The following is a 15,045-nucleotide window of genomic DNA, read 5'->3' on the forward strand; positions in this document are numbered from 1 at the left end:
CCACCATCTCCACAGTGCCCTTGTTGCCAACAATCAAACAACATTCTCTTTCCCCCAGAAAAAAAAATCTAGTAGGTATGAATTTTCTCAGACTCCTCTCCTCTCCTTTCAAATTGAGTGAAATCTTGTGTTTTTTCATCTCCTTCCTTGAATCTCAGAGGCCAACCTTTCTACCTGTGTTTTCTTCCCCCCACCAGTGCTTTTGTTCAGTATGCTTTCAGTAGGGTCTCATTTCAATCATTACCAATTGTTTTCCAAAATTTTTATCTTTCCCGTCCTCATTCCCCCTTCTCTGCATCCTCTAACATTGCCTAACTCTTCCTCAGTCTCCCTAAAAAACACCCCTTCATTCTGCTTTTCCCTTCCTCTCATTGTCATATTACCTTTCCTCTCTTGACCAAACTTTTAGGAAAACCTGACTTGACTTTCTCTGTGTACCTTCTCACATACTTCAATTCTTTGTAGCCTGACTTCACTCTCAGTGGCTCTGCTGAGGTTTTCTACATGACTTGCTCATTTTGAATGCGGGGATAGATAGCTTGCCACACCAAGCTCTTTGCTCTACTTAAGACAAGTACCTTGTTTGTCTTCAGCAGTATTAACTTTCCATGTTCACTGCTTACCTCTAAAACCAGGATTTCCTCCCTCCTCTTCCTCGTTATGTCCACTAAATACTGTTGCCTGCATTTCATTCTCCTCCTCCTTCTCTTCACAATTTTGACTTTCTTTAGTCTCACTCACTTTTCTGGATTCATTTACTTGCTTGTGGGGCATCTGCAGCCCCAAGCCCCAGATCTGCACTTGCAATTACCCACCAGACATACTTACTTCGATGCTGTGTAGCCATTATCTTGGTAGCTTGCAAAGATTTATTTTTTGCGAATGTTACACATTCTTTGTGGCCCTTCGGCAGCTGTGACCCTGCTGTCCTCCCTTTGGAACCTAGACTGACAGAGAAGCCTCTCTCTGGAAAGTTGCCAGTCATTGTAGGGGGGTTGTGGGGGGGTGACATACAGGACAAGCCTATGCTAGCTCTGAAAGCCTTTGCCCAGAAGTAACACATTCAGGCCACATTTTATCAGCCAAAGCAAGTTACATGGCCACTCCTGAGTTAATTGGGTGGGGATGTATAATCCTCCCCCAGGGAGGGGCACAGCAATATTTGGCACCAGTGATACAATCTTCCACAGGCATTTCAAGCAAAACACGTCTAAACCTTCCACTTATTGTTTTATCCTCATCCAAAACCTATTCCTCCCCCACCCCATTTTCCTTTTCTTCTGTTACTTGGCATCACTTTTTATTAAATCAGCCAAGTTAGAAACTTCAGAGTTGTGTTTAAATTCTTTTCCTCCTTTCCTGTTCTCCCCATATCCAGTTGGTCAAACAGTCTTGTGTTTTCTGCCCTGAAATTTCTTGTCTTAATTCTTCCTCTTCTGCCCTAGGCAGAATGCTTTTGTCTCTCAGGAGATTCCTATCCATCTCCCTATCTCCATTCCTCCTTCACCTGCTGTCAGGGCCAGGCTTTAAAAATATAGACCTTATCCTACCACTCCAGTGCTCATAAATCTTCATGAACCATCCACTGCCTACCAAGCACTTTCTTGGGGTATGCAGTTTTCTCAAAATAGCCCAAACATAACACATTAGTTTCATCTTTCACACTTGTCCTTATACACCTTCCATTTCCTATATACATTCTGCATTTTTATCCCTGGAATGATCACTCCTTTTTATTAAGGCATAATATAGACACAATAACATTCACCCTTTTTAGTGTACTATTTTGTAAGATGTGACAAGTACATATATAGTTGTATAATAACCACTTCAGCAAAGATATGGAATGATCCCATCACACACACAAATCCTCACGCCCTTTTGTGGTCAACCCTTCTCTTACTTATAGTCCCTAACAACCCCTGATGTAAATTCTGTTGCTATAGTCTTTTTTTCCCCTGAATGTTATACAAATTGAATTTCATAACCTTTGGTCTGGTTCCTTTCACAAGATTCATCCAAGTTATCATATTCCATATCATGTCATGGCATGTCATATCATATCCAAGTATGAGTAGTTTGTTCTTTTTTATTGCTAAGTAGTATTTTATTATATGGATGAACCATGGTTTGTTTATTCCTGATTGTAGGGGATGTTTCCTCCTTTGGGGGGGTTTTCCCCTTTTCATCCCATTTTCCTTTCAATTATTATCTTCTCTTCTTTCCTCCCACCAGCTTTCCCCAGAATCTTCTATAATGCTGTTATCCCATTGCAATGAAGTTCATTATTTATAGTTTGCATGAAGAACAGTAGTTCATTTGTTCTCTCCCTACATCTGTCTTTCATTCCTAATATCTGCCAAATTGATACTTGACTATCAGTTCAAATTGTTGTTGAACACATCTGGACTTCCCCCTTCCTACTCCATCTTTACCTTGTTAAGCTCTCTTCTATAAACCATAATACATTTTTAAGAAAGGGATCCAAGTAAATTTAGGAAATGCTATATACTCCATTTCCCTTTTAAAGATTAAGCATTACTAAATCAATGTTCTGAAAAGTCACTCAATGGAAAGGCCTTTTTAACCTTTTCAAATGTGTTTGACCATTAACTACCTAAACACATCCTGCAGAATTAACATTCTTAAAGCACACACTTTATCAAAGAGTGGTAGAACTATTATAATGTAGTCCTCTTGTCCAGCTAGTCCTCTTGTCCAGGTTCTCATATGAATTGCTAGGGAGACCTTTCTGTCCTCACAGATGCTCTTGTATGCATTAGAGTACATTCTTCAATTGAATGTAACAGTAGATTGGAACCAAATAAAATGTGGTCTTAGGGCTAACTTTGTACCTATATGCTAAATAAACATCCTCATATAGAATCCTATTGTATAGGAGAAGAGGAATAAAATTGGCCAAGTAGCAAGTTTTCATATCTCTCCTTCTTAAAGGCATTTCTGAAGTTGCTTTCAATAAATTTGGTTTTAGAAGTTTGGCTATATACGAACGTTAAAATTTTAGAACTATAAGAGACCATCACCTCATTTTATAAATGATTAGACGGGGCCCCAAAAATAGTATGCATTATTCAAGGTGTATAAACTGCAAGGGGAGACCTAGAACTGAAACTGATTTTCCTAATTCCCATTTCAGTGGCTTTTTCTGATAATGCATGCGTTGCAACTTCTTTTGTTGAGTCCATAAAAGTATTGGTTTGGCTGAATCTGGTGGACCAGTTCCAGAATTCCCTCATCTTAAATTTTACTGAATGTTTTGGATATGATTTTTATTTCAAGTAACGAGTAAAATTGACTCTTTTCCCATCTGTGAACATACCAAAGTGTCATCTATAAATACATGACAATAATGCAGCCTAAAGCCACAGAAAAAATAATCCTTTGTCAGGATATCCCTAGTGAAACCATGGAATTTGTGTTTGAGAAAATACTAACAGGTGAAAATGCTTGAGCTAAGGGAAGGTTACAGAATATCCATCTTTCATTAATTTGATTTTATGACCACTTAAGAGCAATTTACTAGTTTGTTCCCACTAACATATTAAAGAAAAAGGTGATCAGGGCTTAGTTTGGCACTTTGATGAATAATTAAACTTTTCTTTTTTGGGTAGGTGGGGAAAAGTGGCAATGTACCAGCAGGAACTACAGTGGACAGCACCATCACACATCCATCTGAGTTCGACTTTTACCTCTGTAGTCATGCAGGAATTCAGGTAATTTGGAAACTGTCCAGATCTTTGCCTTGATAGGGAGATGTTCACAAATTCATCATCTAGCTTGAGCAGACTTGTTATAAATTGTGCACTGTGTTAATATCGGTGCCCCGGAACTGTTATCTTTTGGTCTAGGTATCTGGTAAGGTGTGATTAGCAGAAATGCTTCTGGGACTAAAGAGCAGGTTCCAGTTCTTCTCTCCTTTCATGCAGTCCACCTTGTCAGAAATCTATTAATCATAAAACTCTGTTCACAGGGAACCAGCCGTCCTTCACATTACCAGGTCCTGTGGGATGATAACTGCTTCACTGCAGATGAACTCCAGCTGCTAACTTACCAGTTGTGTCACACCTATGTGCGGTGCACACGCTCTGTCTCTATTCCAGCCCCTGCATATTATGCCCGACTGGTGGCATTCAGGGCAAGGTATCATCTGGTGGATAAAGATCATGACAGGCAAGTTTGCAAGGCTGCATAAGATCTCTTGTGTCTGTTAGCAGCATGTTTTTAAAAATGAGCTGCTACAGAATACCTTTTGGAAGCGTTAAACTTCCTCTTAGGGTTTAAATTGCAAGGAGTGGATAAAACTGCATGTACCTTTGAGAGCTTATAATGTGAATTTTGGTCCAAGAAGTATTCAGACTTGTTCATACTTGTATAGTGTGTCTGCCCAAGGAAAGTCATCTAATTCAGAGCTGCCGGTATTTTTCCCAGAGAGCCAAATGCATCCCAGTTCTCCTAAGGTGCTGAGCTGCCTCAGCTGGCAGCCATTATAGCGCCCTGGCTCTAGTGACAGCAGTCACAGACCCTTGGACTCCACTTCAAGTAAAGGGGAGTCCTGACCCACTCACTTTACATTCAGTATAATCTGAAAGGATGCACCAGAGTAATGCTGGGTGCATGAGAGGTGCATGGGAGGAGGAGGGATGCCAGACCTTTCTCACCCCCAATAGGGCATCTCAAGAAAATTAGACATTTGGCCTCTTACTAAGCTACCATGAAATAGCTAACCAAGTTTCTGCATTAATTTTCTTTGCCAAATGACCATTTGTGAAGTATAGCAGTTTCTGGGCTCTCCCCCAAGTCTGAATTCAGCTGCTAAATAGTAGACATTCCACTGCGAGTCTATTTCTGTATGGGTTGAAAATATATTATTTGTAAAATGCCCAGCTGTGGCTTTATACCTCTCATTCTGTAACATGCATGCATTCATTCAACATACTTATTAGTAGGTATTGACTATGTGTCCAGCACTGTACTGGGTTCTAAAAAAATATGAGGAAGACATGTTTCTGGGATTTTGTTTTTGTGTGGCAGGCTCTACAAGCAAGCAGAGAACTAACAATTGGCCCAAAGCAGGATAGATGAAAGTGCATTGGGACACCAGAGGAAAGACTGAGAAGATTTCATAACTAGATGGGTAGGATTTAGCTTTACAAGGAAGAGTAAAGGATTTTCCAGGCAGAGTAAACAATGGATACAAAGAGGAGAAAGCAAGTGACATGTTTGGACAATAGCAAGTTTTCTTTCTTGGAAAGGGGAAGGCAGGCATGAAGAGGAAATGCACCTAGAATAAGATTGTCTTTGTTAAGTGAAAAAAGCTATTCTTGGGATAAAATAGATGCTACTTAGGAGTTCATTGGATATGAGCAGCAGAAAAAAGGATTAAGTAAATGATTATGATTTTGAGCCTAAATGATAAAAATAATTTAAGTAGAGAAGTCAGAATAATCAGTTTACTGAGCCTTTTATATCACATGGCACCCTTAAGAGGTATATTCAGTAATTGCTACTGTTAACCTAAAAGTAGCAGAGTTGTTACCTGCCCAAGTTTCTATGGCTAGAGAGCAGAGGACAGAGACAGAAGAGTGGAGTATTTATTTTGTTTCAGTACTGTGCTAAGCACTTAACATTTACTCATTCATGCAACAAATAATTATTGAACCTATAAGATGTATCAGGCACTAGGGATTCAGTGGTAAGTAAAATAGATAAAATTTTTGCCTGGTTGGAGTTGACATCCCAGTAGAGAAATAAAATAATTATCTATTACTATTTTAATTTCACTTATGTTTCTTTCGAATGAAAGAAAAGTAGAGGATTCTCTGAACTTTGGAAATCATGGAAGATTTCTTTGGGGAAAATGATGTTCGACTGAAGCCTAAAGAAAAAGTGGACACAGACTGATATTAACAGGCTCTGTCAAGCATTTAGCATTTAGATTTCTGCAGACATTACTCTGCTTAATTATTGCAACATCCCATTAAAAAAGTGTTTTTTTTTCCCATCTTTCAGTTGGGCAGACTCATGTTTAGAAAAACAATAAGCTGTTTAAGGAGCCATGCTTGAGATAAGATTTTGAATCTAGTACTATTTGTGTGATCTGAAACAGGTAAAATTTGACATGTGAATTTTATTATACCTGGTTTTTTTTTCTTTATTCTCTCTCCAGTGCGGAAGGCAGTCATGTGTCAGGACAGAGCAATGGCCGAGACCCTCAGGCCTTGGCTAAGGCTGTGCAGATCCACCATGATACTCAGCACACGATGTATTTTGCCTGAGAGTCTCAGAAAAAGAACTCAACTAGTTTGGTGCCCCATGCAGCCTCGTTATGTTTCAAATGCCTACTGCCTCTTGAGAGCCAAATTGATTTCAGGTGGTCTTCTACCAGCAGCTTGGAATAGTTGCACTGAATCTATACTTCACAGCACTGTCTGACGCATCAACAAAATTGAGCCATTTTTTACAAAAAGTAATAGACTCATAGATTGTCTTTTCTGATGCACTGGACTAAATTTTTACCTCATCATGCAAAGGCTAATCAGCCTGAACTTTCTAAAGGACTTTACAAGAAAGGTTTCTATGGAATATTTTGCTAGCTGTGGTGTTCACCGCATCCCTCTAGTCTTATAAGAGAAGATTAATCCTTTTTCTGTATTCATCAAGTGGGGTATATGCATAAGTGGGAGAGAAAAACCAAACAATCTACTTCAGTTCAGTGTAACTAATTAATTGTGTGGTTACATAGACTTTTAAATGGAGATTTCTGACTTTGTCACTGTAAATGCCTTTAACGAGCATTAATTTTTAAAAGTTTTACAGAGTTTTATTAGTTTTACTACTTTACCTTATTGATCTCTACAGACTTGTGCTAGTGCAAGGACAGGCTACCAGGCAATTGCACTATATTTGGCTGCAGACTCAGACAGGCAGTTCTCTTATTTGGTTGACTTTTGTGAATGTGGAACACAAACAGATGTAACGCATGTCATGGTGACGGATAACACTGCCATGGTAAAAGTACTCATGTTTCCCCTCTTTGAAAAAAATTAGCTTTTAATATTTTTCAGAGTTTTCAAAAGTGCCCATTTTTATGCTGCTGTGTGGTTTGTTAGATCTAAATGATTTTTAAACTTTTCTCATAGAAAGTTAACTTTGGCAATAAACATTTTTAAGGGCCCCTTCTTCCTCCCTCTGACAATGTAGTTTTCTAGATGAGATTTCAGTATGATTTTATCAGCTATTTCTTACAGATCATAATCTGGCAATTTCTGAAACCAGTCAGATAAGACATATATTTCCACGCCTTTTTTAAAGAATTATTTTTATCTGTTTTATAGTCACAGTGGTGTCCTGTCACTTTGTTTTAAAATAAGCTAGAACTAGGATGCTTCCTTATTGGATCGGCTTTGCCAGTCCTTATGGTACATTGAGTGATGCTGCAACTTGCAAAAATGTACCAGCATTTAAAGCTTTTTTTCTTGGGAGTCAAGGTTACCCACACACTTACTTGCAGTGAAAATTTATTGTTCGCTTTCAAACTGAAAAGTACTTGGTGGGGTTTTTCTTCCTTTTATTACATTAAAACTGCATAGAAAAGATTGATTTCTCTTAAAATTCTGAATTCTGCTCACAGGGAGATGGGATTCTTTTCCTGTCTGAACAAAGGGAGTTGATGGTCTAAAGTAAGCATCAGCTACAATGTGGGGGAAATGTATTTTGTATTTAGTGTAGATAATACTTTGTGAATGGACAACAGTTACATAGAATCGTCTTGGTAGTTCCAGCCAGTGTTTTCCAGCCCCCATTTTACTGATTTGCAATTCTCTATCCTGGAACCCCAGGAGGAAGAGCTGGGAAAAGGGGGAAAGACCCAGAATACCACTTCCAAGTGACTGAGGAAGCACTTCCAAGTGCTGGGGAAGGTGCCCATTTTATACAATGTGGTAAAATGATTTGCCATCTCTGTCTGGAAACTGCTGGTGGGGGAACACTGGATCTGATGCTGAAGGGTGTTTGCTTGAACTCATTAACCAGTCCAAATCTCTTAAAAACTAGCCTTCTCAAAATCCCAGCAATATAAAGCACTGTTTTTCTTCAGTCTTTTAAACAAGCTTGTAAATACATTGAAGTTTACATTTCCATGTGCTGTTGATCAGCGGCACCACCAGTGTTTGCTGAGACTGATCTCTTGCGAGTTTTATAATGTATATCTCGTTCTATAGCTCATTAAGACAAGTGCAGACTTCTCTGCATATAGTGGAATGAAAGCAAGCTCTGTAATTGAGGCACAACATAGGCAGGAGTGAAGAGATGACAAATGTTAATTTCTTAAGATTTTCCTTTTTATCAAATACCTCACTTGGACAGTACAAATCAGGACATGTTGATGAGGGGCTGGCTGCTGCTTTTATTCACACTTGTTCAGGGAGAGCACAGAGAACACCCTACAGCATGGCCACCCTGGACCCAAGAGGAGGAAAAACAGATGCTTTAGTAGGTGGAGGACTCGGTGGAGTCTAGGATGTGAAGAACTCTTGGTGGTTGGCTGGCTGGCCAGCGGGCACCAACCCTGCACTTGAGTGCCTCGGGCTTGCCTGTGAATAAGCACAGAGCACAAGGACCAGCATCACTTCTCACCATCTCCTGGCCGTGTGGACGGGGAGCCAGGATGCCCTGAGTCATTTGCCTGCAGTTGGGCTAAATGCTCGACTTTGAACTCTACAGTTTGTACGACCTCAGTCAGTTGTAGTACACTGGAGCCAATCAGTGTGGTGGTGGAGGAAAAGCCGGGAGGCCTATTTTTATAGGAAAATAGTACCTTTGAGGGTGCAATGCTGTTGTTTTGGACAAAAGGAAAGAACTATGGGAGAACTGGGGTTATTAGGTAACGCGTGCTAAGGGGTGAATCTTGAAGCAGTAATCACTGCAGAATCAGAGTTACAGCAATAGTGTTGCAAGTAAGTCTGAATTTATAGTTTTAATTAATCGGCTTGACAATTTGAATACACAATTCCTTGGGACTGACTGAATCGTTATGCATGTGTCAATCAATGGGAGGTGTGCATTCCTCTAGAAGTAGTCTTTGTCTGTTTGGGTTTTAAAATTGCAGCCTGTTTAGGCAGTGTCATGTGGTGTGAAAGATTTAAACGTAGCAATGCTAAAGAGTAACAATTTGGGGATAAGGAGCCAGGATATTAAGAGAGTGGTGAAGACTGAAATGTTGAACGAATTATGTTTTGCTGTTCACTGTTTAATCCTGAGCAGTCTTAAAGCAAACTGACTTAATGTAGCCAGCAGTCTGGGCAAGCAGAACATACTCATTCTTACTGTAAATTCTATTTGCTGCTTCCAAAGGTGATGATTTCCAAGCAGACATGTTCCATATGGACTGTATGTTAGGATCTGGTGCCCAGCCTATCTCAGAATTTACCTACTTGGCTCAGCTATCTGCCCTTCCTGTGGGAAACCTATTATTTAACAAGGCTTACCCTCTCCTCCCTGTCCTGGTGACCCATTGTGGATGTGCTGTAAGATTTTCTTGCTCAATAGCAAGGTGGAAGCTCTGCTTTCATTTTAGGAAAGTGGAGGCTGAGGGCATTGTATCAATACTGCTTCAATTCCAAGGATTTTTCCTTGCAAAATTAAAGGGAAGATCTTGTTATTGATTAACCATTTTCTTATCCCTTGCTATTGACATATTCACACTCTATGTCTAGTGACTGAAAATGTTTGCATTTGTTCATTTGACTAATGGTGTAATTTTTTGTTTCTATATTGTTAGACTTGTAATGTTTTAAAATGTATTTTATTAAATTTGGGCTGGCAGTATGTCTCTAGCAATACGAGGTACTTTCTAAACAATTAAGGGAGGGTTGGTATCCAATGTTGAGATAAGGTAAGATGATGGTTGTTTAAAATTTGCTTTTTTTTTTTTTTTGGCCTGCAGGGATATTTTGTGTTAATGTGTCCAAAAAAGAATAAATTGGCATTCTGTGCCAAAAGTTGTTTTTCTTGTCAATTGTCTAATAAATATGGAGTACTATAATGGTAACACACATGGTTGCTTTTTAAAAACAATTTCCTCATTTTGAGAAAGAAAAACAGTGGAAATAATTTGTGTTTCTAACTCTTGGTTGTCCTGGTTATTATTTGAGAGTTTTAGAAGAACACTTTACATATGAAAACTTTTACAGCATTCATTAGGATTCTGAGTACAGCTCTTAATCTAAGTGATGTTTTGCTTTGTTTTTATTTTATTTACTTATTTATACAAGAGCTGGGGTGGAGCCAGAGGTATGGGGGATGGGCCAGAGACAGATTGGGGAGAACAGACACACAAATATAGTGCTGAGGGGAGCAGTGGGCGAGACAGGAGGGGGTCTGCTGAACCTCGTGGGTCAGCTGGGGGGTTTTGCAGTGACTGTGGATAGCTTCATAGTGCTGAGACTTAACCTGTTGCACCACCAGGGAGGTCTCAGTGATCTTTTGAGAACAATTTGTAGTCTCCAGAGGGCAATCTGGCCACCTATTTTGTAAGATAGACTTCTCCAGAGGAAGAGAATTCACTCAACCTGGGGCTATCCAGTCTCAAGTCTTTTTAAAAACTCACCAGTAAAGTCCTTTTGTTAAATCATGGCAGGGATTATGCAGTGATTTGCAGAATATGGCTCTGATCCTCAGGGAATTTACAGGTTACCAGAGGAGTTTGTCTTGCATACAACTAACTTTACCAGGTACTTATTTTTTTCATTTATTTACCCATTACCAACATTTACCAGGTACCCAAAACATCTCAACTTTTGCATAGTTGCTGGGAACACAAGTTTTTATTCGAGGAACTTGTGCTAATATGGCATGGAGTGGGCATGAAGAAGGCAGCAAGATTAACATCATCTGAGTGCCTCATATATCACTCATACATCACTTCATGATGACATCTTTAATACCAGCAAAAGCATTTGATGTTGATCATGGTATCCCCATTTTAAACATGAGGAGTCAGCTTCAAAGAAGCTAAACATATGGTTACTGAAAGAGCTAAAATTTGAATTCAGGTCTGTGTAACTTCCTTATATCTGCTACTGGATGCACTAAATTATGGAATACTTAAGGAACTTAGAAGAGAGAAACAATTTTTGCCATGGGGAGTCAGGGAAGATTTGACAGTGGTGGTAAATTTGGGGATGAATCAAGGAGCAATTGTGGTTTTTCAGGTAGATGGGAGAGGGAACAAGGCAATTCTAGACACATGGTTCCCTTAAGTAGATTATGGTAGCATTCTCTTACTCCCTTACTCTCTTACTCCCTTACTCCTTTGTGAGTTAGATCCTTCTTTCTGCATTTGTGTTAGCCCCATGTCTATCCTTGAATTAGTCACTGGGGCATGTACACACCAGCCAGGAATGCCTTGTGTGTCCACTCCGGTATGTGTGGCCAATAAATAGAGAAGTTACGGACTACTCAGCACCATTACAAGGCATGGGACTCTTCTGTCTCTCCAACTCTCAGTTCCGATTTCCTCTTTGTTGACATTATTCTCCACAAGGTAATGCCAGATATTTATTTAAGGTTTTTTTTTTTATGCATACAGAACTGGGGCACAGGCCAGTGGTGCAGGGGTGGTGAGAGGATTCACCAGAGACAGAGTGGGGTGTATGATGTAGTATACTGATCAGGCACATAATGAAATATACTGCTGAGGGGAGCAGCAGGCAAGACAGAGAGGTCTGATGCACCAAGTGGGTCACCTCCCTGGCTGGGGATCGAACCTGTGCTGAAAAGGCTGCAGCTAGCTTCACAGTGCTGTGCTTTAACCTGTTGCACCACCAGGGAGGGCCCATGCCAGATATTTAAAGAGAAGAGAGACAAACTCAGACAGAGAAACAAGCAACATTAGTTCACATTAGCTAGGGAAGGAAATTATTTTAGTTTAACAATCATTTCTGAAGTTCCCATTATGTACTAAGAAATACAAAGATGAAAGATATAGTTCTGGTTATTGAAAGATGACTAGTAAATTTGGGAGCTACATAGATAATAGGTTAAGAAGTGTATATAAATGGCTCAATTAAGAGAGGTTTCTAACAAGCCTGGAGGTGCCAAAGGAGGATTCACTGAGAAAGTGTTGACTGAGCTAGTTTATAAATAATAAGAACTTTATAAATAAATGAGGCATGAGAAAGCATTCTAGGAATTTTCATCAGCAGCAAAGCTGTGGGGGGGACAATTTATCACTTGTTTGGATAAATTGCAAGTCACTTCAGATGAGATTGGACTGTTTGGGGTGGTATAAGCCATAGGCTACAAGTAATTTCAATACTCTTACATTATGAGATGGAGGAACTGGAGCAATAAGCTTGGATCACAAAGGCAAACACCAGTTCCTATCAGGGTAGGGCATTCTAAGGATTTAGAGTTACCCAGAGATAACAGGAAAATAGAATACCATCGGTGTTAGTTATATTGGCAGTAGTGTTGTGGGTAGGTTGAAGCTGAAGTTCTGCTCAAGTTACAGTTTTATTGCAATAGTGCAAACAAAAATGATGAACTTTGAGCAGTGATGGAGAGAAGGCATGAACCAAGAGATATTCAGAAAGCAGGAAAGGTATAAGTGAAAGTAGAGATAGAGTTAGGGGAAGGAGGTAGACTCATTGAGTGCCCCAGGTTCCTGGCTCTGATAACTGGGTAGATAAAGGTGCTGCCCAGAGAAGCAGCAACAGGTCTATGATTTATGGAAAGGAGGAAAGAGGTAAGTTCACAGACAGATTAGAGCTTTTGGGCAAATTGAATCTGTGTGAACTGGAGAAAGACTGGAAGTTATCAGTCTATATGTATAGCCTGTAAGTTCTGTTTCACTGGAGTCCCTGACTAATAGAGAAAGTAAATGCTCATATTTTGCTGACTGCTTTTAATATCTTCTCTCTTTTTTTATTTCCAGCACTACAGGTACCTTTATATTTAACCTGCTTAGGATTTTGTCTTATTTATTTTTGAAAAGTCAGCACATAGTATCTGGCATGTAGTAGGTGCTCCATAAGTGTTATCTATTAGTAGTAGTAGTAATAGCTATTAATATTTAGTATTACCCAACATAAAAGAGTACAAATGGAGAACACAATTCAAGGGAAATAGAGACAACTCACAGGAATATAAGGAAATGCTCCCCACTGCCAATTGCATTTTATATTCTCAGAAAGGGCCACCATGGTCTTCCTGTTGGCACAAGGGGTTAAGTCTCAGCACTATGAAGCTATCTGCAGCCACTGCAGCATGAGTTTGATCCCTGACCATGGAGCTAGCCCACCTAGCACAGCAGACCTCTCCTGTCTTGCCTGCTGCTCCCCTTAGCAGTGTATTTCAGTCAATCCACCTGTTCTGTTCCCTACTCTGTCTCTGGTGAATACTCTTCCCCACCCTCCTGTACCTCTCTGGCCTGCACTCCAGTTCCTGTATACATACATAAATAAATTTTTTTTAAAAAAGATACTGCATTCTCTAAACACCAATAGGAATAATTTTAATTCAAGGATATAATTAAAATGTATACATAATGTATAGATAAAACAAGTGAAACCCATAGGCCCCCACAGGTATTCAAGCAAGTAATGCTTGAGTGCCATTTCTCCCTAAACATTGCTCTCCCAGTGACCCCCATCTAATTCTGAACTCCAGTCTCTGTGATCTCTTTCCTTGCCCTGCTCCTGGCCTCTGGATTTGGTTGGCATTTGGACTTGGGTTCTCTCATGTTGAATCCTGTTTTCTCCAAATGCCTTCACATGGCTGCCCTCAGAGGCTATGTCCCATGTGATACTAACCCCCTACCTCATCTCATGTGGGCACACAAGGTTGTGGTGGCAAGGGTGAGGAATGGGGATGCAGACATTAGCAATAATGAAGAGTTTTAAAATTCTTGTTAAAAAAAAAATACCAGGCCCTCTCTGGTGGCACAGTGGGTTGGAGTGCAGCACTGTGAAGCTGGCTATGGCTGCTTCAGTGCGAATTCCATCCCCTCCCCGCAGGTGATCCACATGGAGCTGCAGACCTTTCCTGTCTTGTCAGCTGTTCCCCTGAGCAGTGTGCTTTGTCTATCTGCTTGTTCTGCTCTCCACTCTGTCTCTGGTGAATCCTCTCACCCCCGTACCTTTGACCTGTACCCAGTTCTGGTGAATCCTCACACACACACACCCCACATCTCTGGCGTGTATCCCAGTTCTTGTAAAATGAAGAGGCAATCCATAATCCAAAATACGATATTTACAAATATCTGCAATACCTGCAAAAAAACGTGTATGTTTGAAAAATGTTTACAACTTAATAACATGACTAAAACTCATTAAAAGATTTGAACAGACAACCTCACCTATGAAAATATACAAATGGCAAATAATCATCTGAGAAAATATTCAACATGATTTGTCATTAAAAAAGTAGAAATCAAAACCACAATGAGATGCCACCACACTCTCAATGGAAGGAATAACACTAAAACGACCGCTCATACCCGGTGTTCAGGAGAATGTGGAGTAAATGCAATTCACATACACTCTGGGCAACACTAATGATACCATCATATTGGAAAATAATTTGACTGCTTCTTTAAAAGTTTTCTTTACAATTTATGCACTTAACATAAGACCCAGCTGTTCATAGTAGACAAATATCTGTAACCCTTTTATTTATAATAGCATCCCACTGAAAACAACCCAAATGTCCATCAACATGTGAAATAATCATATATCCTTAGAATGTAGCTCACCTATTTTCTAATAACCACTGACACATACAACAGGGTGAATCACAAGATAATAATGGTGAGTGAAAGAAATAGTCCCACCAAAGAATTATCCCAGTTATATAAAATACTAGAACTTTAGGCCCTCCCTGGTGGCGCAGTGGGTTAAAGCACAGCACTAAGTAGCTAAAACCACTACTGCATGAGTTCGAATCCCGCCTGCCCCGGAGGTGACCACATGGCGTGGCAGACCTCTCCTGACCCGCCCGCTGCTCCCCTCAGCAGTGTACTTCGTC

At 39.9% G+C, this 15,045-nt stretch overlaps 1 protein-coding gene across 1 annotated transcript in view; it reads left to right on the forward strand.

Moving 5' to 3' along the window:
- Positions 1-8,141, forward strand: part of AGO4 (argonaute RISC catalytic component 4) — a 32,478-nt gene extending 24,337 nt beyond the window's left edge. The window contains exons 16-18 of the mRNA XM_004678788.2: positions 3,633-3,734; positions 3,992-4,191; positions 6,188-8,141. Coding sequence (XP_004678845.1) covers positions 3,633-3,734; positions 3,992-4,191; positions 6,188-6,296 — 411 coding nt within the window. The 3' untranslated portion in view covers positions 6,297-8,141. The remainder of the gene's footprint in view (positions 1-3,632; positions 3,735-3,991; positions 4,192-6,187) is intronic.
- Positions 8,142-15,045: the final 6,904 nt, after the last annotated feature.

The sequence above is a fragment of the Condylura cristata genome, unplaced genomic scaffold (assembly GCF_000260355.1).
Source record: "Condylura cristata isolate star-nosed mole 26May11 unplaced genomic scaffold, ConCri1.0 scaffold00008, whole genome shotgun sequence".
Lineage (NCBI taxonomy): Eukaryota > Metazoa > Chordata > Mammalia > Eulipotyphla > Talpidae > Condylura > Condylura cristata.